Source organism: Corvus hawaiiensis, chromosome 1 (assembly GCF_020740725.1).
Source record: "Corvus hawaiiensis isolate bCorHaw1 chromosome 1, bCorHaw1.pri.cur, whole genome shotgun sequence".
Lineage (NCBI taxonomy): Eukaryota > Metazoa > Chordata > Aves > Passeriformes > Corvidae > Corvus > Corvus hawaiiensis.
This window is the reverse complement of record NC_063213.1, coordinates 98,843,034-98,866,579: the sequence shown is the minus strand read 5'-3', so window position 1 is coordinate 98,866,579 and position 23,546 is coordinate 98,843,034. Positions and strand designations below refer to the sequence as shown.

General features: G+C 60.5%; 2 protein-coding genes across 4 annotated transcripts; both read left to right on the top strand.

The window, feature by feature from the left end:
* The first annotated feature begins 388 nt into the window (after window positions 1-388).
* On the top strand, window positions 389-19,324 carry BICRA (BRD4 interacting chromatin remodeling complex associated protein). Its single transcript, XM_048322111.1, is given in 24 exon segments — window positions 389-443; window positions 5,062-5,107; window positions 5,719-5,761; window positions 6,299-6,364; window positions 7,779-8,306; window positions 8,308-8,517; window positions 8,519-8,748; window positions 8,750-9,008; window positions 9,010-9,066; window positions 9,068-9,115; window positions 9,117-9,216; window positions 9,219-9,277; window positions 9,279-9,386; window positions 9,389-9,538; window positions 12,322-12,471; window positions 12,795-12,917; window positions 13,333-13,403; window positions 13,684-13,702; window positions 14,167-14,314; window positions 15,581-15,595; window positions 15,598-15,650; window positions 15,652-15,683; window positions 15,715-15,806; window positions 16,332-19,324. Coding segments are annotated over 23 exon segments (3,639 nt in total). The 5' UTR covers window positions 389-443; window positions 5,062-5,066; the 3' UTR covers window positions 17,369-19,324.
* A 1,663-nt stretch (window positions 19,325-20,987) lies between these two features.
* On the top strand, window positions 20,988-22,819 carry EHD2 (EH domain containing 2). 3 transcript variants are annotated; one of them, XM_048320932.1, is made up of 2 exons: window positions 20,988-21,086; window positions 21,664-22,819. In XM_048320932.1, exon 2 carries the CDS (start codon window positions 22,311-22,313, stop codon window positions 22,710-22,712), a length of 402 nt encoding a protein of 133 aa, XP_048176889.1. In that variant the 5' UTR covers window positions 20,988-21,086; window positions 21,664-22,310; the 3' UTR covers window positions 22,713-22,819. The 3 variants fall into 3 exon arrangements, with proteins under 3 accessions (XP_048176889.1, XP_048176899.1, XP_048176909.1); XM_048320942.1 differs by having other exon boundaries at window positions 21,033-21,086; window positions 21,582-22,819; XM_048320952.1 differs by having other exon boundaries at window positions 21,049-21,136.
* Window positions 22,820-23,546: the final 727 nt, after the last annotated feature.

Here is a 23,546-nt window from a genome sequence, read left to right as displayed (position 1 = left end):
TGGTTTATGCAAAGGAGAGTCCCCGGGGCTGGCGCGCTGTGACTTGGGGCGTGGTTTATGCTAATTTGGAGACCGCGGGGCGTGGTTTATGCTAATGAGCGCTCCCTCGGGGGGGGCTTGGCTGCTGAGGCGCCAGCGCGGGGGGCGTGTCTATTCTAATGCCTGTCCGGGGGCGCGGTTTTATGCTAATTAATTCCTCTCCGTTGCTTTCTGCGGGGGCCGCGGGGCCGGGGGGGGTCCCGTTAAACCCCCCCGTACCCCCCTTTTCCCCCGCCACGTCCCCCCTCAGACCCCGTTTTGTCCCCGCCGAGCCCGCGGCGCGGCGGCCGCGATCAGGCAGCGCCGCGAACCCCTAAGCGGCGGGGCCCGGCGGGGGTCCTGGCGGCGGCGCCCGTGCGGGGGCGCCTGGGAGACCCCGCGCCGGGCGCCGCTCAGGCCTCACGGTGAGTCCGCCACAAAAAGCACCGAATTCGCCCCAAATCGCGGCCCTGTCGCGACAGGCGGCGGCGACACGGCGGCCGCGCGCCCCCCCGCGGCCGGGAACCCCCCCCGCGGCCCCGCCGCGCCCCCCCCCGCGCGCTCTTGGGGGGGGCCGGGGCCCGAAAAGGGGGGGCGGGGCCCCTCCCCCCCCGCTCCGAACTGCCCCGAATGGGCCCAAAACTGAGGGGGGCGGGGGGGGGAGGGGGCGCGGGGTGGGGCCTTCGGGCCTCGGCCGCCTCCTCCTCCTCCTCCTCCCGCTGCTGCTCTTCCTCCTTTTTCCTCTTCCTCGTCTTCCTCCTCCTCCTCTTCCTCCCGCTCTTCCTCAGCGACTCCGCCACGGAGCTGCCCCGGGCTCGTTGTGTCCCCGCATCTTCCTCCTCCTCCTCCTCCTCCTCCTCTTCCTCGGGAGCCGCTTTGGGAATGTCACCGCTCTGGCTCCGTGTGTGTGGCCTTCTCCCCCTCCTCCTCCTCCTCCCCCTCCCGCTCTGCCTCTCTGTCCCCTCCTCTTCTTCCTCTTTTCCTCCTGCTCTTCCTCGGGGATTTGGGAATGGAGCTGTCACTGGGCTGGGGCTGTGGGTGGCCTTCCTCCCCCTCCTCCTCCTCCCCTTCCCTGGAGAGCTGCGGCTGCTGCCGGGAATTGGTTACGGAGCTGTCCCGCTCTTCCTCCTTCTCCTCCTCTTCCTCGGGAGCTGCTCTGGGAATGTCCCCAGCTCTGGCTCTGCGGGTGTGGCCTTCCTCCTCCTTTCCTCCTCTTCCTCCTCTTCTTCCTCCTCCTTTCCTCCTCTTCCTCGTCTTCTTCCTCCTCTTTTCCTCCTCTTCCTCTTCTTCTCCCTCCTCTTCCTCCTTTTCCTCCTCTTCCTCCTCTTCCTTGTCTTCATCTTCCCTCTTCTCGCTCTTCCTCAGGGATTCCGTTCTGGAGCTGCCCCCTGGCCTGGCCCCCCTCTTCCTCCTCCCTCTTCTTCCTCTTCTTCCTCCTCTTCCTCCTCTTTCCTTCTCCTCTTCCTCCTGCTTCTCTTTTTCCTCCTCTTCCTCCCTCTTCCTCCCCCTCCGCTCCCCTGCGGCCAGGGCAGGTTTGGGATTTTGGGATCAGCCCCCCGCAATCCCAGCCCGGAGCGTCCCTGGAGCATCCCTGGACCCCCCGAGCGCCCTCCAGATCCGAATAAACTCCGGCTCGTTGCTCTCCCGATTCTCTCCCGTGTTCATTCGCATCCGGCCCCGCCGGAATTCCCGGATTCTCCCCCCGCTTTTCTGGGCAAATCCGGGCGCTCCGGCGGAATTCGGGAATTCCCCAATCCGCCTTTCCCGGGGGTTTTTTGGGGGTTTTTTTGGGTTTTTTTTGGAAATTCCAGGTTTCGTTCGCTCCGGAGGGAAACTGAGGCACGAGGGGAGGGTGAGGGGGGCTCCGGCGTTCCGGGCACCGGCAATTCCCGCGCTTCGGCGGGGCTTGGATGGATTTGGGGGCGGATTCGGGAGGCCGGAATTCCATCCTGGAGCATCCCCTGAGCGAGAGGTCAGAGGTCACGCTGGGAGTATCCCCGAGTATCCCTGGAGGATCCCCTGAGGTCGGAATTCCCGCCCCAAGTATCCCCCGAGCAGGAGTTTGGAGCTGGAATTCCAGCCCGGAGTATCCCTGGAGGATCCCCTGAGGTCGGAATTCCTGCCCTGAGTATTCCCAGAGTATCCCCGGAGTATCCCCGGAGCATCCCCGGAGTGAGCGGCTCCCCCGGCCCCCGTTCCCTGCTCCGCCCTCCCTCCCGGGCTCTTCCCCCGTCCCGGTGGATTCGGGGCCTCTTTTCCCGCTTTTCCCACGGAAAGCTCCCGATCCCGGCAGTTCCGGGGCCGTTTCCTGCGATTTTGGGGCTCGGACTTGTCCTGGAATTCCCAGGATGGGGAGAGGCGGAATCCGGAATTTGTGCCGGGTTCCGGGGGGGATTCCGGGCCGAGGGCTGGGACGTTCCCGAATCTGGGGCCGGAAATATTCCCAAAATTCTCAAAATTCCGGGTGTTTGGCACCCAAAATATCCCAAATCCTCCCATTTGGGACCCAAACTCTTCTGGAATTCCCGTGGCTGAGGATCTGAATCTTCCCGAATGTGGGAATTCCGCCCCCGGTGCCGCCTCTTCCCAACCATTTCCGGGCGTTTTTGGGGGAAAACGGCTCCGGAATCCTCGAGACATGGAATTCCTTGGGGAAGCCGTTGGTGCTTCGGGTCGGATTTCGGAAATTCGGGATCACTGCTGGGGTTTCCCTCGGGATTTGCCAGCTCCCGGGCCCGTTCCCCGGGGTGCTGTCGCGTTTCTCCTCCCTTTTTCCCATTTCTTCCCCAAAATTCCCTCCCAGAGCCGGGATTCCGGTGCCCCGGGATTTTCTGCCCCCACCCTGGGAATTCGCCCGGCTCCCGAATCCCCGGGGTTTTCCCCACGGATCCGGGATGATGTCACGGCTTTTCCCGGCGGGGAAACCCCAAACCCAGGGAATTTCATCCCAAAGCCACGGGGAAACTGGGAATGGTGGGAAGGGGCTGGGAATGGAGAATTCCAGACTGGGAATGGCAGGAATGGACTGGGATTGCTGGGATTGGCGCTTCCGGACTGGGAATGGAGAATTCCAGACTGGGAATGTTTTATCCCAAACTGGGAATGGCTTTTCCGGGCTGGGGCTGGGAATTTCTTCCCCCTTTAATTCCAATCCGGGCCCGTTGGAAGCTCCGGGATCCGCTCGATCCCGGCTCCGTCCGTTGGCTGTGGGATCATCAGTGACCAATAATCAGCGATCAAGAACCAATGATCGATAATTAATGATCAATAACCAATGATCGATAATCAATAACCAAAGATAATCAGCGCTTCACTGGTTAATTGGAGCCAGGCCTCACCAGTGCCTGTGCATTTGTCGGTATTGATGATTGATTGATTGATTGATTGGCCGCCGATCAGCCCCGTTCCATCCATTGATCCGCCCAGCCCCGAATCCCCTCACGGGAGCCGATCAATCAGTGATTGATTAACTCCTCATTAATGATTCCATTAGTGACCGTTGAAGGGCTCCCCTCAGTGTTTGATTGACAGCTGATAAATGTTCCATTGCTGATCCGTTGGGTGTTAATGAACCGATTGGGTATTGATTAACTGAGGTGCTTAATTAGTGACTGCGTTGATTGCTCGGCTGTTCAGTGGCTCCGGCGGTGTTTGGTTGATGGCTGCCTTTGGTGTTTAATTAATTCTGTTATTAATTCACTCCGGGCTTTATTAGATAACGGATTAATCAATGTGATATTAACGATTGATTAGGTCAGGTATTGATTAGCAGATTTATTCGGCACGGTATTGATTGATGGAGCTGTTAATTCTCAGATTGAATGATGGGTTTGGTATCGGCTTCGTGGGTTAATTAAGGACTTGATCAATAACTGGTACTTCATTAATTGAATATCCGTTAATTAACCGATTATAGGTTAATTAGCGGGGTCGTGGAGTGCTTGATTGATTGATTTATTGGTTATTAATTGGTTCGTCTGCTCCAATATGGGATCAATACCTGGCTCGCTGCTCATCAATGACTCAAAGGCCGTCAGGGATGGGCTGGAAGCCCCTGGGGAAAAGCAGAATTTTGGGAGCCTTTGGATGCGTTTCCATGGGAATTCCGGGAGCCGGAGCCTCGCTTGGATTTCCTTGGAATTCCGGCCCCAGGTCCGGATTTAATCCCGCTTTTCCCACCCGGAATTGTTGGGAATTCTCCGGGATCGGGGCCGGGGCTGGGGCCGGAATTCCCAGATTTCCTAGAGTTGCTTCCCAAGGAATTCCCGAGTTTTCCCTGGCCGGGGCCCCTGGGATCTCCCGGGATTTGGGGTAGGATGGGGATCAGGGAGGGAGATCCGGGATTTGGGAATCTGCGGGGCGGACCCGGCCGAGGGACGAGGTGAAGGAATCCCTGGGAAAAGTGGGGAATTCCACCCTTGTTCCGGGCTGGAATGTTCGGAATCCACCCGGGGCCTCTTTTTTTAGGCTTCTCCCGAAAAAGCAAAAATCCCGGGAATTGTTTGTTCTGCCCAAATTTGGGGCTCTTGGCTCCGGACGGGGGGAGGGGAGGGGGGACTCGGGGAGGAATCGGATCCGGGCTGGATTCCTGGAGGAATCCGTTCCCTGCTGGATTTCGGGATCAGTTCTTCCCTTCCCTGCTGGCTTTTTGGGAATGTTTCCCTGGATAAGTTTGATGAGGGAATCCGATCCCTGCGGGGTTCAGGGATAAATCCTCTCCCCGCTGGATTCATCCAGGATTTGCCTCCTTGCCGCCTTCCCGGGATCAATTCCTTCCCCAGCTCCCGATGGATTTATTGAGGAATCCCTTCCCCCCCCTCCCTTCCCCCGGATCCTCCCGTTATTCCCCACTTTTCCCTCCGATTCCCTCCCAAAACCACAGGGGAGATGAGGATTTGGGGCTCTATCCCGCTTTTCTCCGTGGATTCCCGCCCATCCCTGCCGGAGCCAGGGAAAAGAGGGAAGAGGGCCCCAAAGCCAGCCCCGGATCCCACGGTTTTTCCGGGATTTTCCCTGGAAAAGTGACGCTGTCTCTCGTTGCAGTTGACATGGATGATGAAGACGGCCGGTGCCTGTTAGATGTCATCTGGTGAGTCCCAGAATTGCGGCCAGGAACAGCCCGGAAAAGCGGGAACAGCCCCAAAAAGGAAAGGGGGAAAGACCCGAAAAAGCTGGGAATTGTCCTGGGAATGGCCCAAAAAGGGTGGGAAAGGCCCCGGAAAGGGGGGAATGGTCCAGGAAATGTTGGGAATTGTCCCCAAAACAGTGGGAAAGCTGCAAGGAAAGTGGGAATTGTCATGGAAAGGGTGGGAAAGGCCCCAAAAAAGGCTGGAATGGTCCCAAAAAGGTGGGAATTGGCCTGGAAAGGTTGGGAAATGCCCCACAAGGGTGGGAAAAGTCTTGGGAAGAGTGGGAAGTGTCCCAGAAAGGCTGGAATAGCCCCAAACAGGGTGGGAAATGCCCTGGAAGGGGCTGGAAATGTCCGGGAGTTTCTTGGGAAGGGCTGGAAATGTCCCGGGAAGGTGGAAAACATCCTGGAAAATGCGGGCAATGCGGGAACAGCCCCAGAAGTGTGGGAAGCCTTCCCGGGGTGGCTTCGCTCCGTCCGAGTCCGTCGTTTCGGGACGCCGGGATTTCCCGGATTCTCCCGTTTTTCCCGGGAGCTCCCTCCCTAAGCCTCTTTTCCGCCTCTTTTCCCAGCGATCCGCAGGCCCTGAACGATTTCTTACATGGATCCGAGAAGGTGAGCCACGCCTGCCCCCCCCCAGTTCCGCTTTTCCATGAAAATCCCCCTTCTCCATCGATCCCAGCTCTCTCCATCCACAACCCCCACCAGGCTGGGCTTTTTCAGGAATTTTTTCCCAGCAGCCATGCAGGAATTCGGGGCCATTTTGAACCAAACTCCCAGGACACCCCTCATCACCACATCCTTCTTTTTTTTCCCATTTTTTTCCCTTTTTTTTCCCCCCCATTTTTTCCCCTGTTTTTCCCCATTTTTTTCCCTTTTTTTTTCTTTTTTTTCCCCATTTTTTCCCATTCTCCCCAATTTTTTCCTTGTTTTTTCCACGTTTTTCCCCCGTTTTTTTCCCATTTTTCCCCATTTCTCCCCAATTTTTTCCCGTTCTTTTCCCCTTTTTTCCGCATTTTTTTCCGTTCTTTTCCCCTTTTTTTCTGCATTTTTTTCCGCATTTTTTTCCCGTTTCTTCCCCATTTTTTTTCCGCATTTTTTCCCCCCGTTCTATCCCGAAAATCCCAGTAAATCCGGTGTTTCTAATTCCAGATTGACAGTGATGATCTCCTGGACAACTCAGGAGATGCTGCCAGCGCCTTCTTTGAAGGTGCTGGGGTAGGTATTCCGCCTTTCCCTCCCCGAGTTTTTCCCGGAATTCTGCCCTTTTCCCGGGAATTCGATCCCTTTCCCAGGACTGGACAAAGACGCAAAACCCTCCCGGGAATTCCCGGGAAACCCCCCCTCCCCCCCCCTCCACCCCCTTCCCGTTATCCCTCGGATTTCAAGGAAAAAGGAATTCCCTTTTCCAGACCCTCTGGGGTTTTTCGGGCAGATTCAGCTCCGGGATGGAAAAACGGGCGGAAAAAGAGAGGGAGGAGGAGCCACATTCCCACGGGGAGTTGGGAAAATGGGGGAAAACCCCTTAAAATTCCGTTCTGGAGGAGGAAAATCCCACTCCTCCCAGTTCCTCCCAGTTCCTCCCAGTTCCTCCGGAGCCCCCCGGGTGCGGGGGGGAATCCGGAATTGGAGCCCCCAGCTCCCGTTTTTCCCTCTTTTCCCGAAGCGCGGGATGCTCTGCATGGACGACCGGCCTGGAACTCCGCATTCGCTTCCCTTCCCTTTCCCTGCTTTGCCCTCTTTTCCCTTCCTCTGCCGTTGGTTTCTCCCGTTTCCCGTTACAAATCCCAATTTGTCGGGTTTTTTTCCCTGATTTTTTGCTTTCCTTTGAGTTTTATTTTTCCAACTTCCAAAACCTCTAATCCCAGAAATTCCCGAGCCGAGCTTCCCTTTCCCGCGTGTTCCCCGTTCCCGCCAGATCCGGCTCGGCCGCGTGTTGGGTTCTCCAGTACTTCCCTCTTTTGCCCTTTTTTCCCCCAAATCCTGTTTGTCCTTCCAAGCTTGGGATTTCGGGGCGGGAAAACCGAGGGACGCAACCGGAATTCCGGGATTTCGGTGCCAGAATGCCCGAAAACGTTGGGTTCCTTGGGATCCGTTGGATTCCATGGAGTTCCGTGGGGTTCCGTTGGGTCCTGTTGGATGCCATGGAGTTCCATGGGGTTCCGTTGGGTTCCGTTGGATTCCTCGAATCCCGTTGAGCTCCGTTGGTCCTCTCGGGTTCCGTGGAGCTCTTGGAGTCCCGTTGGGTTCCGTTGGGTTCCATTGGGTCCCATTGATTTCCATTGAGCTCAGTTGAGCTCCGTTGGATCCCCTTGGGTTCCATTGGGTTCCATTGAATCCCGTTGGGTTCCGTTGAGCTCCATTGAGCTCTGTTGGGTTCCATGGGTTCCATTGAATCCTGTTGGATCCTGTTGAGTTCCGTTGGGTTCCATTGAATCCTGTTGGATCCTGTTGAGTTCCATTGGGTTCCATTGAATCCTGTTGAGTTCCGTTGAGCTCCACTGGGTTCTGTTGAGCTCCGTTGGGTTCTGTTGAGCTCCGTTGGGTTCCGTTGAGCTCCGTGAACCCCGCTGAGCTCCGCCATCTCCCCCCTGCCCCGCGCTGACTCCCCGTCCCGTTGCCGTTGCCACAGCTCCACGGGCAGGAGGCCCCGGGGAACCCTCTGAGCGCCGAGCCGAGCCAGCCACCGGCCAGCGTGGACCTGGACTTCCTGGAGGATGACATCCTGGGCTCGCCGGCCGGCGCCGGCGCGGGCGCCGAGCAGCCGTGCGACATCCTCCAGCAGAGCCTGCAGGAGGCCAACATCACCGAGCAGACGCTGGAGGCCGAGGCCGAGCTGGACCTGGGCTCCTTCCAGCTGCCGGCGCTGCAGCCGGTGGTGCAGGCGGCCGACGGAACCCCGCAGATCTTCTCGGGCGGCGCCGACCTGCTGGGGCTGCAGCCGCCGGCCGTGCTGGCGCCCCAGGCCCTGGTGCAGCCGCCCGTGGGCGCCGACGTGGTCAACAAGGCCATCAGCGTGCAGCCCTTCCTGCAGCAGGTGGGGCTGGGCAACGTCACCATCCAGCCGCTGCCCAACCTGCCCGGGCTGCCCAACGGCAGCCCCGGCGGCGCGCTGGGGCTGGGCCCCATCCAGGTGGTGGGCCAGCAGGTGATGGCCATCCAACCAGCCCGCGGCGCAGCAGCTGCTGGCCAAGCCGGCGCCCGTGGCGGCCGTGGGCGGCTACATCGCCCAGCCTGAGGCGGCCGCGGCCCAGGGCGCCGGCCTGGTCATCCAGAAGAGCCTCCCGGCCGTGGCCACCACCACGCTCAACGGCAGCTCCGTGTTCGGCGGCGTCTCGGCGGCGTCGGCGCAGCCGCTCACCGTCACCTCGGGGCCTGGGCGGCTCCCTGGTGCCGGCGCCCAACGTCATCATCCACCGCACGCCCACGCCCATCCAGCCCAAGCCCGCCGGCGTCCTGCAGCAGAAGCTCTACCAGATCACGCCCAAGCCTTTCGCGCCCGGCGGGGCCCTGGCGCTGCCCGGCGAGGCTCCGGCCAAGGCGCAGCAGAACCTGACCTTCATGGCCGGCAAGGCCGCGCCCAACGTGGTGCTCCAGGGCTTCCCCCCCCAACGTCTTCAAGCCGCCGCCGCCGCAGCCGCCGGCACTGGGCAAGTCCATGAGCGTGCACGTGCTCAACCAGGGCGGCTCTATCGTCATCCCGGCGCAGCCCTTCCAGGGCCAGAACCAGTTCCTGCTGCCCGGCCAGCTGGCCGGAGCCTCGGCCGTGCCGCTGCCGCAGCCGCTCTCGGCGCTGCCGGCCAACGTGGGCGGGCAGCTGCTGCCGGGCGCCGGCCAGACGCACATCATCACGGGCCAGGGCGCCCGGCGCCCAGCTGCTGGCCAACCCCGCGCTGCCGGCGCAGCTGCTCAACCAGAACCCTGGCGGGGCAGCTGAACCTGGGCCCGGTGCTGGCGTCGCCGGGCGCGGCGGGGCACGGCGCACATCCTGTCGGCGCCCATCCAGCTGCAGCCGGGCCAGGTGGCTCCGCCGGCGCTGTTCCAGATGCCCGTGTCGCTGGCCGGGCCCCTGCCCAGAACCCCGGCTCGGCCGCGGCGCCGGCGCCCACGGTGATCCAGGGCGTGACGCTGGCCAGCCCGGGTGGCGATGCTCAACGCCGGAGACGGGCTCGGCGCCGCCGTGGGGCATCCAGGCGGGCGCCGCCGGCAGCCCCAACCCCGGCGCCGATCCCGGGGCCGGCGGAGCCGCGCAGCCCCCGGCGGCTCCGGCGCCGATCCCCGGCCGGGAGCGCCCAGCCCAGCCCGGGAATGGCTGCGAGCCCCGAGAAAATCCTGCTGGGAGCGGCGGCGCCGGTGCTGGGCCAGGAGGCCGTGCCCATGTTCCTGCAGCAGGTGAGCCCCGGAATCCCGGGATTCGGGGATTCCCGCTTTTCCCCCGCGCCGCGGCGGGGGCCGTGCCCGCTCCGGGGGTGCCGTGCCCGCGGGGTTCTGGGGGGATCCCGATGGATTTGAGGCGGTTTTGGGCCGTTAAAATCCGGTTTGGGAGGTGGGGGCAGGGTGGTGCTGGGGTTTTCCGGGGGTTCCCGGTCGGCTTTTCCCGGGACGATCCCAAATCCACGTTCGGCTCTTGGTCTGTGAAGGGACGTGGTGGCTCCCGGTTTTCCTTCCCAGCAAAATCCAAGATTTTTGTGCCGGATCCATCCCGTGGAGCAGCGAGATTCCGGTGTGTGAATGGGGGAAAAATTATCTGGGAGCGGCAAACCGGGATCCAGGGGCGGAAAACCGGGATGCTGGCTTGGAAAATGGGGGTCCAGCAGTGAAAAGCTGGGATCTGGCAGCAGAAAATCGGGATCCAGGAGTGGAAATCGGGGATCTGGGAGCGGATCCACGCCACTCCGGGTGTCTCCTGGCCCTAAATCCCCCCCCGGATCCGCTTTTCCCGCTGGATCCGTCCCTCGGGAGCCAAACCTCCCCCGGGAGCGGGGATGAGCCGCGGGGCTCTCCCGGAATTCCTCACCCCAGCCCCAAATCCGGCCTTTTCCCCCAAATCCCACATTCCGGAGCCGGGGGCTGCGAGACCCCCGCCATTTCCCGTTCCCGTTTTCCGGCTGCTCCCGCTCGCTTGGCGCTCACTAACCGCGGACGCTGCTGCTCCCCTTCCGGCGCATCCCAAAATCCCCCGGATTCGCCCCAAATCCTGCGGGATCCTCCTCAGGGCGCGCCCTCCCCGGGCCCCCCCCGGCCATTCCCAACTCTGGGAATTCGGGAACAGCCCCGGGTGGGGGAGGGGAGGTTTGGGTCCATCGGATATCACCCCTAGAATGGGGGTGGGGGAAGCGGGGAATGGGGATTTTATGGGGAAGAAAAGCAGGAAATGGCTTTTCTCCCTGATTTTTTGGTGTCGCTCCAGTGCGAATTCCTTTGGGAATGCACAGGGGGATCCTCCCGTGGTTTTCCCTCCTTCTGCCTCCCGGAATCCTTCAGGAGTTGGCATCTGGGGGCTCTCTGGGGGGGTTTAGGGGCCCGCGCTGGGATTTGGAGGGGTTCGGGATCCCTGGAGTTGGGTTTTCCTGGGATATTCCGCTCCTGGAGCCGCTCTGGGGATCCACAGGTGGAATTTCCCTTCTGTTTTCCCCTGTTCCTGCCTCCCACAAATGCTTTAAGAAGCGGGATCGGGGCAGGATTGGGATCCAGGGGGTCCCGGGGCTGGGTCGGGGATCCTCAGGCGGATTTTCCTGGGATGCTCCGGAGCCAGAGCCGCTTCTGGAGCCGCGTGGGGAATCCCCGGGTGGAATTTCCCTTCAGTTTCCCTTTCTCCAGCCTCCCCAAGAGTCCCTAAAGAGCGCATTTGGGACAGAATCGGGATCCGGGAGGGATCCAGGACCCTCCTGGGGGTGTTTTTCCCGGGATATTCCGCTCCCCGGAGCTGCCTGGGGCATCCCCAGGTGGATTTTCCTGCAGTTTCCCCTTCTCCTCCCCGCCCAGAACGCCCTGGAAAGCGGCTTTGGGCTGGAATCAGGCTGGGTTTGGGATTTGGGGTTTGGATTTGGGATTTGGGGGGTCCAGACCCTTCCCGAGGCCGTTTTTCCCGGGATGCCGCCGCCTCTCCCGCCGCCATTCCCGCACTAACCGAGCTCTTCCTCTCCTTCTCTGTTGCAGCCGAAGCTCCCGGGAACGTCCCCCGGGGACCCCCCGGCGCTCCCATCCCAAATCCCATCCCCAAATCCCATCCCAGCTCCCATCCCAGCTCCCGGCCCGGCCCCCCTCGCAGCCGCAGCCGCTCCTACCCCGCCCCCCTTCCCGGCCGCATTCCCGGCCCCCCGTCCCAGCCCCGGCCGCCCTCGGAGCCGCCGCCCGCGCTCGGTGACGCCGCAGGGGCTCTTCGGGGTCCCGGCGCCGTTCCCGGAGCCCCCCGAGCATTCCCAGTCCCCCGCATTCCCAATCCCAGCACTTCCCGCTGCCGCTCGCGGGGCTCAAGGCCGCGGGCCCGGCGCTGCACCTGCCCCCGGAGCATTCCCGGAGCTTCCCGCTGATCCCAGGCGCCTTCCAGCCCCATACCCGGCCCCGCGGCCCCCGCAGAAGCCCGGCCCGGACAGGTTCCAGCAGGTAAATCCCGGCGGGAATGGCCGGGAAAGCCCAGGGGGAATCCCGGGGGAATCCCCGGGAAATCCCGGACGGGTTCCAGCAGGGAAATCCCGGCCCGGACATGTAAATCCCGGCGGGAATTCCCGGGAAATCCCAGTGGGAATTCCTGGTGAATCCCGGGAAATCCCGGCCCGGACAGGTAAATCCCGGTGGGAATTCCGGGGAAATCCCGGACAGATTCCAGGAATTCCCGCAGGTCCCGGCCCCGCAGCCCCCAGCCCGCTCCCGGCCGCCCCCGGGAATTCCGGGCGGTTCCGCTGGAATTCCCCGGTCCCTGAATCCCGAGGAGAGCCGGTGGGGAAGGATCCCGTTTTCCAGGGAAAATTCCCTTTGCAAATCCCAGCCCGCGCTCGGATCCCAACGGATTCAGGTGTTGGATCCCGCCGGATCCGGGATTTTCCAGGGATTCAGCTGCTGAATCCCACTGGATTTGAGGATTTCGAGGGGGTTCAGGTGTTGAATCCCGCTGGATTTGGGATTGGGGGGTTCCCGGCCGGATCCTGAGGGAATTTGGGATTCTCCCACTCCAGGTGCCCCAGGGGCTGGCTCCTGCAGCCGAAGCCGCCTCCGTCCAGCCCGGCCCCGTTCCCGGCTCCGGCCGCTTCCGTCCTGGTGCCGGCGGCTCCGGGAACGCCGGGCCCGGCCCCTCGGAGCCAGCGCCGGCAGCGCCGCCGCCACAGGTGGGGTCCGGGGTCCCGGTATCCCGACATCCCGGAATCCCAGCATCCCAGTGCCCCGGCGTCCCGCCCCCGCTCTTGGGAATCCCCCAGGATCCACACCAGGACCCCTCCTCACATTCCCAGTTTCCCGGTCCCATTCCCGGTTTCCCGGTCCCATTCCTGGTTTCCCGGTCCCATTCCTGTCTGCCATTTCTGGTTTCCCGGTGCCATTCCCGGTTTCCCGGTGCCATTCCTGTCTCCCATTCCCGGTTTCCCGGTGCCATTCCCGGTTTCCCAGTCCCGTTCCCGGTTTCCCCGGTGCATTCCCATCTCCCATTCCGCAGGTGCCGCCGCCCCGGCCGAGGCCAAGCCCTTCTCCAGCGTTCCCACCCCCTATTCCCGCCGGGAAAGGGGCCCCGGCTCCCGGGAAGTCGGGGGCTCCTCTCCCGCCCCCGCAGCCCGGCCAGGTGAGCGCCTTTTCCAGGGATTTTCCCCTTCTGTTCTTGGGTTTCCCCCTTCTTTTCCCTGCGTCTGCCTTGATTCCTGAGGTTTTTCCCCCCTTTAATTCCCCACTTCCCCCCCCTTAATTCCTCACTTTTCCACTTATTTTTCCAATTTTCCCCCTTCCTTTCCAGTTTTCCCACTTCATTTCCATTTTCTCCCTTGGCTTCCAGGTTTTCCCACTTTATTTCTCAGTTTTTCCCAGTTTTCCTTGTCCATTCCGCCGTTTTCCTGCTCCTTTTCCCAATTTTCTGAATTCCCTCGCTTTTAATTTCCCACTTTTTCCCCCCTTTTTCCCCGGTTTTCCCCCTTTGGGATCTCCCCCTTTCCCAGCCATGGGAATTTCCCCGTTATTCCCAATTTTTCCCCGTTTTTCCACAGGTGAAGCCAGGCGGGATCAAGGGCCCCCCCCAGACCCCGGGGGGTGGGAAGGGCCCCAGGCCCCGCCCACGGTGAGTTCCCCAAATCCTGGGAATCCGCCCCAAAATCCTGGGAATTCAGTCCCCAAATCCTGGAATCCACTCCCAAAATCCCAGGAATCCACCCCCAAAATCCCAGAAGTCCTCCAAAATCTGGGAATTCCCCCAAATCCGAGGAATCCTCCCAAAATCCTGGGAATCCCTCCCAAATCCTGCGTATCCCTTCCCCCAAATCCTGGGCATTTTCCCCAAATCCTGTGAACTCCCCAAATCCCCCGGAATTGCCCCAAATCCCCGGGGAATGTCTCCGCAGCTGGAGGGGAAGCTGGCGCTGAAGAAAGCCCCCGGCGCTGCAGCCCAGTAAGGAGGCCTGGTAAGGAACTGGGAATGCCGGGAATTCCGGCCGGGGTGGGGCCGTTCGCGGGGAATTCTGTCCCAGCTTGTGCTGAAAACTGAGGATTGTGTCCGCTTCGCTGCTGGGAATTGGGAATTTGTTGCCAGAAGCTGGGAATTCTGGGCCCGTTTCAGCGCTGGGAGTCGGGAATTCTGCCCACGGTGGTGCTGTAGATTGGGAATTCTGCCGGCGTCAGCGCTGGGAGTCGGGAATTCTGCCCACGGTGGTGCTGTAGATTGGGAAATTCTGCCGGCGTCAGCGCCGGGAGTTGGGAGCGCGGCTCCAGCTGGCGCCAAGGGCTGGGACTTGGGGCCGCGTCAGCGGCAGGAACGGGGAATTGCGGGGCCGGGAACCGGGAGTTCCGTCCGCGCTTGTGCCAAAAGCCCGGAATTCCGCCCGCAGCCTCCTGAGCAGCTGCACAAGCACCAGGGCGCGGTGCTGCACCCGGAATTCCGGACCCCCTTCCGCTCCGTGAGCGACGCCCTGCGCCGGCTGCTGCCCTACCACGTGTACCAGGGGATGCTCCCGGCCGAGCCCGAGTGCCGGAGGGGTCAGCCGGGACGGCGGGAACGGGGAGGGCGGGAACAGGAGAGCGGGAACGGGGACAGTGGGAATGGGATAGCTGGGAATGGGGGATAGTGGGAACGGGATAGAGGGAATGGGATAGTGGGAATGGGATAGTGGGAATGGGGGATAGCGGGAATGGGATAGTGGGAATGGGATAGTGGGAATGGGGAATAGCGGGGAATGGGGATAGTGGGAATGGGGAATAGCGGGAATGGGAGTGCGGGAATGGGATAGTGGGAATGGGATAGTGGGAATGGGATAGTGGGAATGGGGAATGGTGGGAATGGGATAGTGGGAATGGGGAATAGCGGGAATGGGAGTGCGGGAATGGGGATAGTGGGGATGGGATAGTGGGAATGGGAGTGCGGAATGGGAGATAGTGGGAATGGGGAGTGCGGGAATGGGATAGTGGGAATGGGATAGTGGGAATGGGGGGACAGTGGGAATGGGGAATAGCGGGAATGGGATAGTGGGAATGGGATAGTGGGAAGGGGATAGTGGGAATGGGGGATAGTGGGAATGGGAGTGCGGGAATGGGATAGTGGGAATGGGATAGTGGGAATGGGGGACAGTGGGAATGGGGAATAGCGGGAATGGGATAGTGGGAATGGGATAGTGGGAATGGGAGTGCGGGAATGGGATAGTGGGAATGGGATAGTGGGAATGGGGGACAGTGGGAATGGGGAATAGCGGGAATGGGATAGTGGGAATGGGATAGTGGGAATGGGATAGTGGGAATGGGGGATAGTAGGAATGGGATAGTGGGAACGGGGAATAGTGGGGAATGGGAGTGTGGGAATGGGAGTGCGGGAATGGGATAGTAGGAATGGGGGATAGTGGGAATTGGGGATGGGGGAATGGGGGACAATGGGAATGGGATAGTGGGAATGGGATAGTGGGAACGGATAGCAGGAATGGGAGTGCTGGGAACGGAGGAATACTGGGCATCAGAGTGCTGGGAATGGGGGGGACAGTGGGAATGGGAGTGCTGGGAATGGGGGATATTGGGATTTGGGATGAATGAGTGCTGGGATAACGGGACGGGCTCAGGGTGACGTTTTTTCCTTCCCTTCCTTCCCTTCCTTCCCTTCCTTCCCTTCCTTCCCTTCCCTTCCCTTCCCTTATCTTCCGCTTCCGGCTCCATCCGCGCTGTGTCCGTGGATCCCTCTGTGCTTCTCCGTCCTTCCCCTTCCTGCTTTACTCCTGTTCCCGCTCCCGATCCCATTCCCGATCCCATTCCCGTTCCCAGTGGACGAGGAGTTCGAGCGGTGTCGGAGCAGCTCCTGCGCCGCACGCGGGCGATGCTCAACAAGTACCGGGCTGCTGCTGCTCGAGGAGTCGCGGGTGAGCCCCGAATCCCGGGATTCCCCCAGATCCCTGGATTGCCGCCGAGATGGTGATGATCGACCGCATCTTCATCCAGGAGGAGAAGACGGCGCTGGCGCTCGACCGGCAGCTGGCCCGGGACAAGCCCGGTGGGAACGGCGGCCGGGATTCCGGGGGGAACGGGGCGGGATCCTGGGGGGGGTGGGGAGGGGATCCCTGGCGTTTGGGAGCGGAATTCTTGGGGCTGAATTCCCACAGTTTGGGACTGAATTCCTGGGGTTTAGGGGGTTCTGACCAGGATTGCCAGGGTTTGGGATTGAATTCCCGGGGTTTGGGATTGAATTCCCACAATTTGGGACCGAATTCCTTGATTTAGGGGGGTCCTGGCCAGGATTCAGAAGCAAGTTCCTGGGATTTGGGCTCAAATTCCTGGGGTTTGGAACCTGCCGAAGGTCAGCTAGGGGTCAATCAAAGGCTTATCAAGGGTCAATTAAGGTCAGTTAAAAGCCAGTCAGGGCTCTCTCCAAGGTCCTTCTCCAGCCCCTGCATCTTTGGATTCCGAGGGATGAATCCCCTGGGAAAAGGGGCATTTTGGGCGGGAAAAGAGGGGAAAAGAGGCAACACCGTCATGAACGTGCGAATGAACTCTAATTAACGGCTCGTTTCCCTTGCAGACGAATACGTCTCCTCCTCCTCCTCCTCCTCCCGCTCCCATCCCCTCTCCTCCTCCTCTCCTCCTCCTCCTCCTCCTCCTCCTCGCTGCCCCTCCCCCAGCCCTCCCCCGCCCCTCCCGCGCCCGCGCCCCGCCCCTCCCCCGCCGCCCCCGAAGCTGCTGATCAAGCACGGGGGCCGCTCCCCGTCCGTCACCTGGCTCGGGGAGCCGCGGGACCCCCCCCGGGAGCCGCCGCGGGGACCCCCATTCCCGAGGGGACCCCCATTCCCGGGGGACCCCCATTCCCGGGGGGAGCCGCCGCGGGACGAGGACGCGCTGCCGTCGCGGAGCCGCCCCCCGATGAAGACGTACGAGGCGCGGAGCCGCATCGGGCTCAAGCTGAAGATCAAGCAGGAGGCGGGGCTGAGCAAGGTGATCCACAACACGGCGCTGGATCCGCCGGGAATGCCGCCGGGAATGCCGCCGGGAGCGCCGCCGCCCGCCGCCGCAGCAGCAGCAGCAGCAGCTGAACGGCTCCCTGGAGAAGAAGCCGCCGCCCGGCGCCGCTCCGTGCCGGCTGCCGCTGCGCAAAACCTACCGGGAGCACCGCGAGAGCCCCGAGAGCCGCGAGCCCGCGCGCTCCGAGCGGCGCCCGGTGATCACGGCGCTGCGCAGGGAGCCGGGAGCCGCGCCCCGGCTCCGCGGGAAGGGCGCGCCCGAGGAGCCGTCGGACGGCGAGGACGAGGAGGACGAGGAAGGCGCCGGGGCCCGGGCGAGCCGCCGGAGCTGGAGCCGCCCTGGGCCGCGCTGGGCCCGGCCGGGAAGCGGCGCAAGGCGGAACCGCTGGAAGTGGACAACGCGTCCTTCTCCAGCGACAGCCCCCAGGACGATTCCCTGAGCGAGCACCTGCAGAGCGCCATCGACAGCATCCTGAACCTGCAGCAGCCGCGCAACCCCCCGGCGCCGCCCTTCCCGGCCGCGGCCCGGCGCTCCGAGCCCCTCCTGCCCCCCCCCAGCCACAACGGCGGCCTCGGCGCCGCCCGGACGTGCACGAGATGACGGGGGGGGACGGCGGGACCGGCACCGGGACCGGGAGTGCGCGAGCGGAGCTTCCCCGGGAGCGGGAGAGCGGCGGGAAGGGCGCGGGAGCTCGCCCGGGATGGGGGAGAGGAGCGGGAAAATTCGGGAGCGGAGCCCCCCGGGACTGGGGGAGGAGCGGGGTCGGAGCCTCCTGGGATGGAGGAGAGAGGATGGGGAGAATTCGGGAATGCGGGAGCGGACCGGGATCGGAGCCTCCCGGCATGGAGGAGGAGAGGATCGGGAAATGCGGGAACGGCCCCGGGAGCGGAGACCCCGGCAGTGGGAGAGGAAAATTCGGGAAGGACGCGGGAGCTCGCCCGGGACTGGGGAGAGGAGCGGGAAATTCGGGAATGCGGGAGCTCCCCCGGGATCGGAGCCCGCCGGGATCGGGAGAGGATCGGGAATGCGGAGACTCTGCGCGATCCGGGAGAGCCCCGGGGGATCCCGGCGGGAACAGCCCCGGATCCGTCGGGATCGGGGTGGGAGCTGGGAACGGCCCGGGTCGGCTCCACCCGGGATCGGGATGGGAATGAGAAGCCCAAATCCATCGGGATCGGGCTGGGAGAGGGGGAAAAGCCCGGCCTGGCTCTGCCCGGGACCCGGCTGGGATTGGGGTGGGGACGGGAAGAGCTTGGGACGATCCCGAATCCCTCGGACGCCGCCGGACTGGGAGCAGGAGCCGTCGCTTCCCCGCATCCTGCCCCGTTTTTCCCCCAAAACGGATTTTTTTTGAGATCTAACCCAGGCCAAGGGCGGAATTCCCGCCCCAAATCCCCCCCCGGAACCAAACTTCCATGGGTAATTCTGGATTCATGGAGCGGCTTCTTCACCTCCCTCCCCCCCCCCCCCGCCTCCACCACCAATTTCACCCCAAAAATTCCCCAAGAAGCGGCAAAATCCCAAATTTATCCCGAATTTCCACCTTTTTTTTAACTCATTCCAGAGATTTTTAAACCTGCCCCCCTCAAGCCCCATCCCAGAAATTCCCCCAGAGGGGCAAAATTCCACATCTCCCCCCCCCCCCCCCCTTTTTTTTTTAACTAATTCCGGAGATTTTGGGGTCTTCCCAAAAAAAAAAAAAAGGCCAAAAAAAGGGGCCAAATTCCAAACTTATCCCGGATTTCCACCTTTTGTTTGTTTGTTGAATTCTGGAGATTTTTGGACCCTCCCCAAACCCCGCCCTAAAAATTCCCAAACTTGGGGTGAAATTCCAAAATTTCAGCCTTTTTTTAAACCAATTCCGGAGATTTTGGGGTGAAAAAAAAAAAAAAAGCAGGAAACCCCAATTCCTTTAAAAACTTGGGAGTTTTCCAGCGAGTTCCCCCTGGAGCGGCGGACCCGGCTGGGAACGGGGGGGCTCCGATCCCGCTTCCCCCTCTCCCACCCCAAATCCTCCATTTCAACCGCAAAAATCCCAATTTCCGATGGGAAAACGGGAATTTCTTGCTGCCGTCGCCTCGTTCTCCCCCAAAATTCCACGGTTTTGGGGGGAAAACGCTGCCTTGGGCCCCGCCCCCGCTCCGCCTTTTTCCCGTTTTCCCTCTTTTTCTGCCCATCCCCTCGTTTTTTCTCCCGTTTTCCCCTCTGTTTGAAGGGGTTATTCCCGATTCCCGCAGCCTCTGGATCCGATCCCGGCATTTGGGAGGCGGGAACGGGGAATTCCGGGCGGGACCCGCCGCAGATTTCCGGGGATTTTTCCAGATTTTCTTTGGAATTTTGGTCACTTTTCCCCTGGAAACCGCGCGGGATCCCCTCGGGGGGGTGGGGAGGAGCCCCCGAATCCCGATAATTCCCCCCGAATCCCGATAATTTCCCCCGAATCCCGGTTTTCCGGCGTGGGAGGGATTGCAGAGCCGTTCCCGGCTGGAATTCCGGGCTGGGAATGCGCCAGAGGAGCCGCCCCGGGGCGGCCCCCGCAGCGCTCGGAGTCGTTTTTTCCATAAAAAGCACAAAACGGGAATTTTCCCGGCTGGGAGCGCCCGGAATTCCAGCGGGGATCGGCCCCGGCCCCGGAATGCTCCCAAAATCCCGGAATTCCGGTTTATCCTGGATTTTCCTCCTTTTTCCCCCCTTTTATCCCGTTTATTTTCTTTACCCCCGGTTTATTTATCCCTTTCTATCCTATTTATTTCCCTTTACCCCATTTTTCCCTTTATCCGCTTTTCTTTATCCCATTTTTTTATTTATTTCCATTTCCGTTTATCCCATTTTTAATTCTCCCTTTGGATCCCGTTTCTTTTTCCTTTTCCCACTTTTTCCTTTATCCCGTTTCTATTTTTATCCAATTTTTTATCCCGTTTTTTATTATTTATCCCATTCCCATCCTTGTTTCCTTTTCCTTTATCCCACTTTTTTCCGTTTATCCCTTTTTTTTTTTTTTTTTTAACCCTCTATCCCGGTTTTGGCCTCGTTCCCTCACACTTTCCCCATTCTCTGCCGGGTGGATCCATTGGAAAACCCCAAAATCTCCTTTTTTGGCCCCAGAATATTTTTTAGCCACAAAATCCCCCCTTTTCCAAGAAATAAATCTTGGATTTCCCTCCAAAGTCTCTCTTTCCACCCCCAAATCCTCTTTTTTTTCACCCCAAAATCTCCTTTTTCCTCAAAAAAAAAAAAAACTTCCCATTTTTCGCTTCCAAAATCTCCTTTTTCCGTCCCAAAATCTCCTTTTTTGGCCCCAAAATCCATTTCCCTTCCCAAAATCCCTTTCCCCCTCCCCCCAACCTCTCCCTCCCCACCCCAATTTTCGGGATAACCCTCCACCCCCCCCCCCCCTTTTCCCACCGGGAATTCCTTCCCGGGGTTTCGGGGGGATTTTAACCCTTTCCCACCCTTTTCCCGGAATTCGGGGGGATTCGCTGCCGGGGCGGGGTCGGATCCCAAATTTTGGAGAGGAGAATCCGGGGGAGCTCCGAATCCCGGGATGGGCTCCGGGGAGGATTCCCGGACGGAATTTTGTACTGTATTTATTGTCTATACCGAGTTTTTTAAGGAATTCCGGACATTTACTATTTCTGGTGTAAATTAAAATCACTTTTAATTAATCCATTCATTCATTAATTAATCCCGGCCGCGCTGATTCCCGCCGGGAAAACCGCGGGAAAGGGAGAAATCCCCCCAAAAATAACGGAGCTGGGAATGGGGAGGGGTCCTGGATTTGGGGTGGGGGGGAAGCCCAGGTGGGGCTGGGGGCTGGGAATGGGATTTGGGATCGGGAACCAGGGGGGGAGTCTGGGGGCTTCGGGATCGGGATTTGGGATTTGGGATCGGGAACCAGGGGGGGAGTCTGGGGGCTCCGGGATCGGGATTTGGGATTTGGGATCGAGGGGGGGTCTGGGGGCTCCGGGATCGGGATTTGGGATCGGGATTTGGGATCGGGAACCAGGGGGGTCCCTGCGCCCCCCGGGATCCGCTGGAATTCCTCGGGATCCGCTGGAATTCCTCGGGATCCGCCGGGCTCGTCCCTCGCTCCCCCCCCCGGGGCCCCCCCGTCATTAATTTATTCATTTATTAATTTATGCACGGCTTCTTTATTAATTCATTAATTCCCGTTGCTCTTTTATGGCCCGCGGCCTTTGATTTATGCAAATTTACGCAAATTTATGCAAATCCGAGCCCCCCCTCGAGCCTTTTGAGGCGCGGCCCCCCGGCCCCGCTCAGAGCTGCGCCCGCGGCCGCCCGCGACGGCGAATTTGGGGTAAAAACCCGGGAAAAGGAGGGGGGAAAGCCCCGGAAGCCCCGGAAAAGGTCGGGAAAACTCCGGGAAAGCTCCGGGAGCGGCGCCGGCAGCGCCCGGGCCCCGCCCCGGCCGCGTTCGGGGCAAAAAACGGGAATTTTGGGGCGAAAAAAGGGGATTTTCCCACCGGGAAGAGGCAAATCCCCCCCCGAGCGGGGCTGAGAAAAGGCGGGGGAAAGGGAGAAGGGATTTTTGTGGATTCGGGAGCGAGGAAATCCCGAGAGCTTCGGGTTTCCGCTTGTTTGGGTGGGAAAGAGCCGGGAAGTTTGGGATTCTCCTTGTTTCCTGGGAAAAATCCCCGAAACTCCGTTTTCCTTCTCGTTTTCCGGCGAGGAATCCCAAAAAGCTTCACTTTTGGGATTCGATTTTACAGGAAAAGTCCCTAAAATTTCATTTCTTGGCTGGCTTTTATGGGGAAAAAAGCCCGAAAGTTTGTTTTTCTCCTTGTTTTTACAGGCAAAATCCCCAGAACTTCTCTTTTCCTGCTTGATTTTCTGAGAAAATCCCTAAAACTTCGTTTCTTCGCTTATTTTGACAGGAAAAAATATCCCAGAGACCTCATTTTCCCTCAATTTACGACACCACCTCCCTGGAACTTCACTTCTTGGCTTGGTTTTATGGAAAAAATTCCTCCAGCGTAATTTTTTCCCTCCTTTTATGGGAAAAGGTCCCTAAAGCCTCTTTTTTTTCTCCTCATTTTTAGAGGGAAACCACCTGAAATCCTCATTTTTCTCCTCATTTTTCCCCTAAAACTCCATTTTCCCCCTCGATTTGTTGGGAAACCCCCCCCAGACCCTCCTTTCCCCCGCTGGATTTTTTGGGGTGAACCCCTCAGCTTTGCTCTCTGCTCATTTTTCCCATCCAAACCCCCTCAAATCCTCCTTTTTTCCGCCCGATCCGGCGGATCCAGGTGGGAATCCCTCCCCCTTCCCCCCATGGCTCCCAACTCCAGCTGAGCCCCTCCCTTTTCCCACCCTTTTCCAGCCGCTCCCTGTGGATCCCTGCGATTCCGGGGCCTCCCGCTCCCCGCGATCCCTTCGGATCCCTCGGGATCCCCGCGGGACCTCCGCTCTTCCCGCAGATCCCCGAGTTCCCCGCGTTTCTCTTCTCCCCCGTCCCTCCGCTCCCCGCTCGGGATCCCCTGGGATCGCCGCGATCGGCCGGGATCCGCCGGGATCCGCCGGGATGTTCAGCTGGCTGCGGCGGCACCAGCGGGCGGCGGCGCCCGAGGTGCGCACGGTGACCGAGGGGCTCAAGGCGCTCTACAGGGCCAAGCTGCTGCCCGTGGAGGAGTTCTACCGCTTCCAGGAGTTCCACTCGCCCGCGCTGGAGGACGCCGACTTCGACGGGAAGCCCATGGTGCTGGTGATGGGCCAGTACTCCAGCGGGAAAACCTCCTTCATCCAGTACCTGCTGGAGCAGGAGATCCCCGGCGGCCGCGTGGGGCCCGAGCCCACCACGGATTCCTTCGTGGCCGTCATGCACGGCGAGGCCGAGGGCATCATCCCCGGCAACGCGCTCGTCGTCGACCCCAAAAAGCCCTTCCGCCACCTGGACCCCTTCGGCAACGGCTTCCTCAACCGGTGAGTTCGGGCTCCGGCCCCGAGGGAGACCGAACCCGGCCCCAGAACGGGATCGGGGCTCGGTGCATCCCGAGTTTAGCCCAAATCCCCCGGTTTTCCCAAATTTTCCCCATTTTACTCCCGTTTTACCCCGTTTTTTCCCTAATTTTTCCCCATTTCCCACCCCCAGCACCCCCAAATCCCACCCAAAAATGGGATCAGGGCTTGGCGGATCACAGATTTATCCCCAAATCCCTCATTTTTCACTAATTTTCCCCATTTCCCCCCCATTTCCTCCATCTTTTCCCATTTTCCACCCCCCAGCATCCCCAAATCCCCCCCAGAAATGGGATCCCCTCTCTGTGCATCCCAAATTTACTCTCCAATTCCCCATTTTCCCCCAATTTCCCCCATTTCCCCCATTTCCCACCCTCGAGGCCCCCCCCCAGAAATGGGATCGCCCCTCCATGGATCCCAGAGTCACCCCCAAACTCCCCATTTCCCCCCATTTTCCCCTATTTTTGAGATTTTCCATCCCCGTTGAGGGTCAGCCCCAAATCCCACCCAAAAAATGGGATCCCACCTCCACCAATCTCAAATTTCCCCATTTTTTTTCCCCTATTTTTTGACCTTTTCGACCCCAAAACCCCCCAAATTCGGAGGGGGGGGGGACACCGCCCACCTCCCCCTTCCCCCAATCCCCTCCCCCAAATCCGGCATTTCCCCTCCCTCCATCCCGAATTTCCTCTGCAATTCCCTGATTATCCCCATTTCCCCCCATTGTTTTTCCCATTTTTCCCTGGATTTGGACACTCCCCACCCCCCACCCCCAAAACCGGGCGGGGGGTTTCCCCTTTTT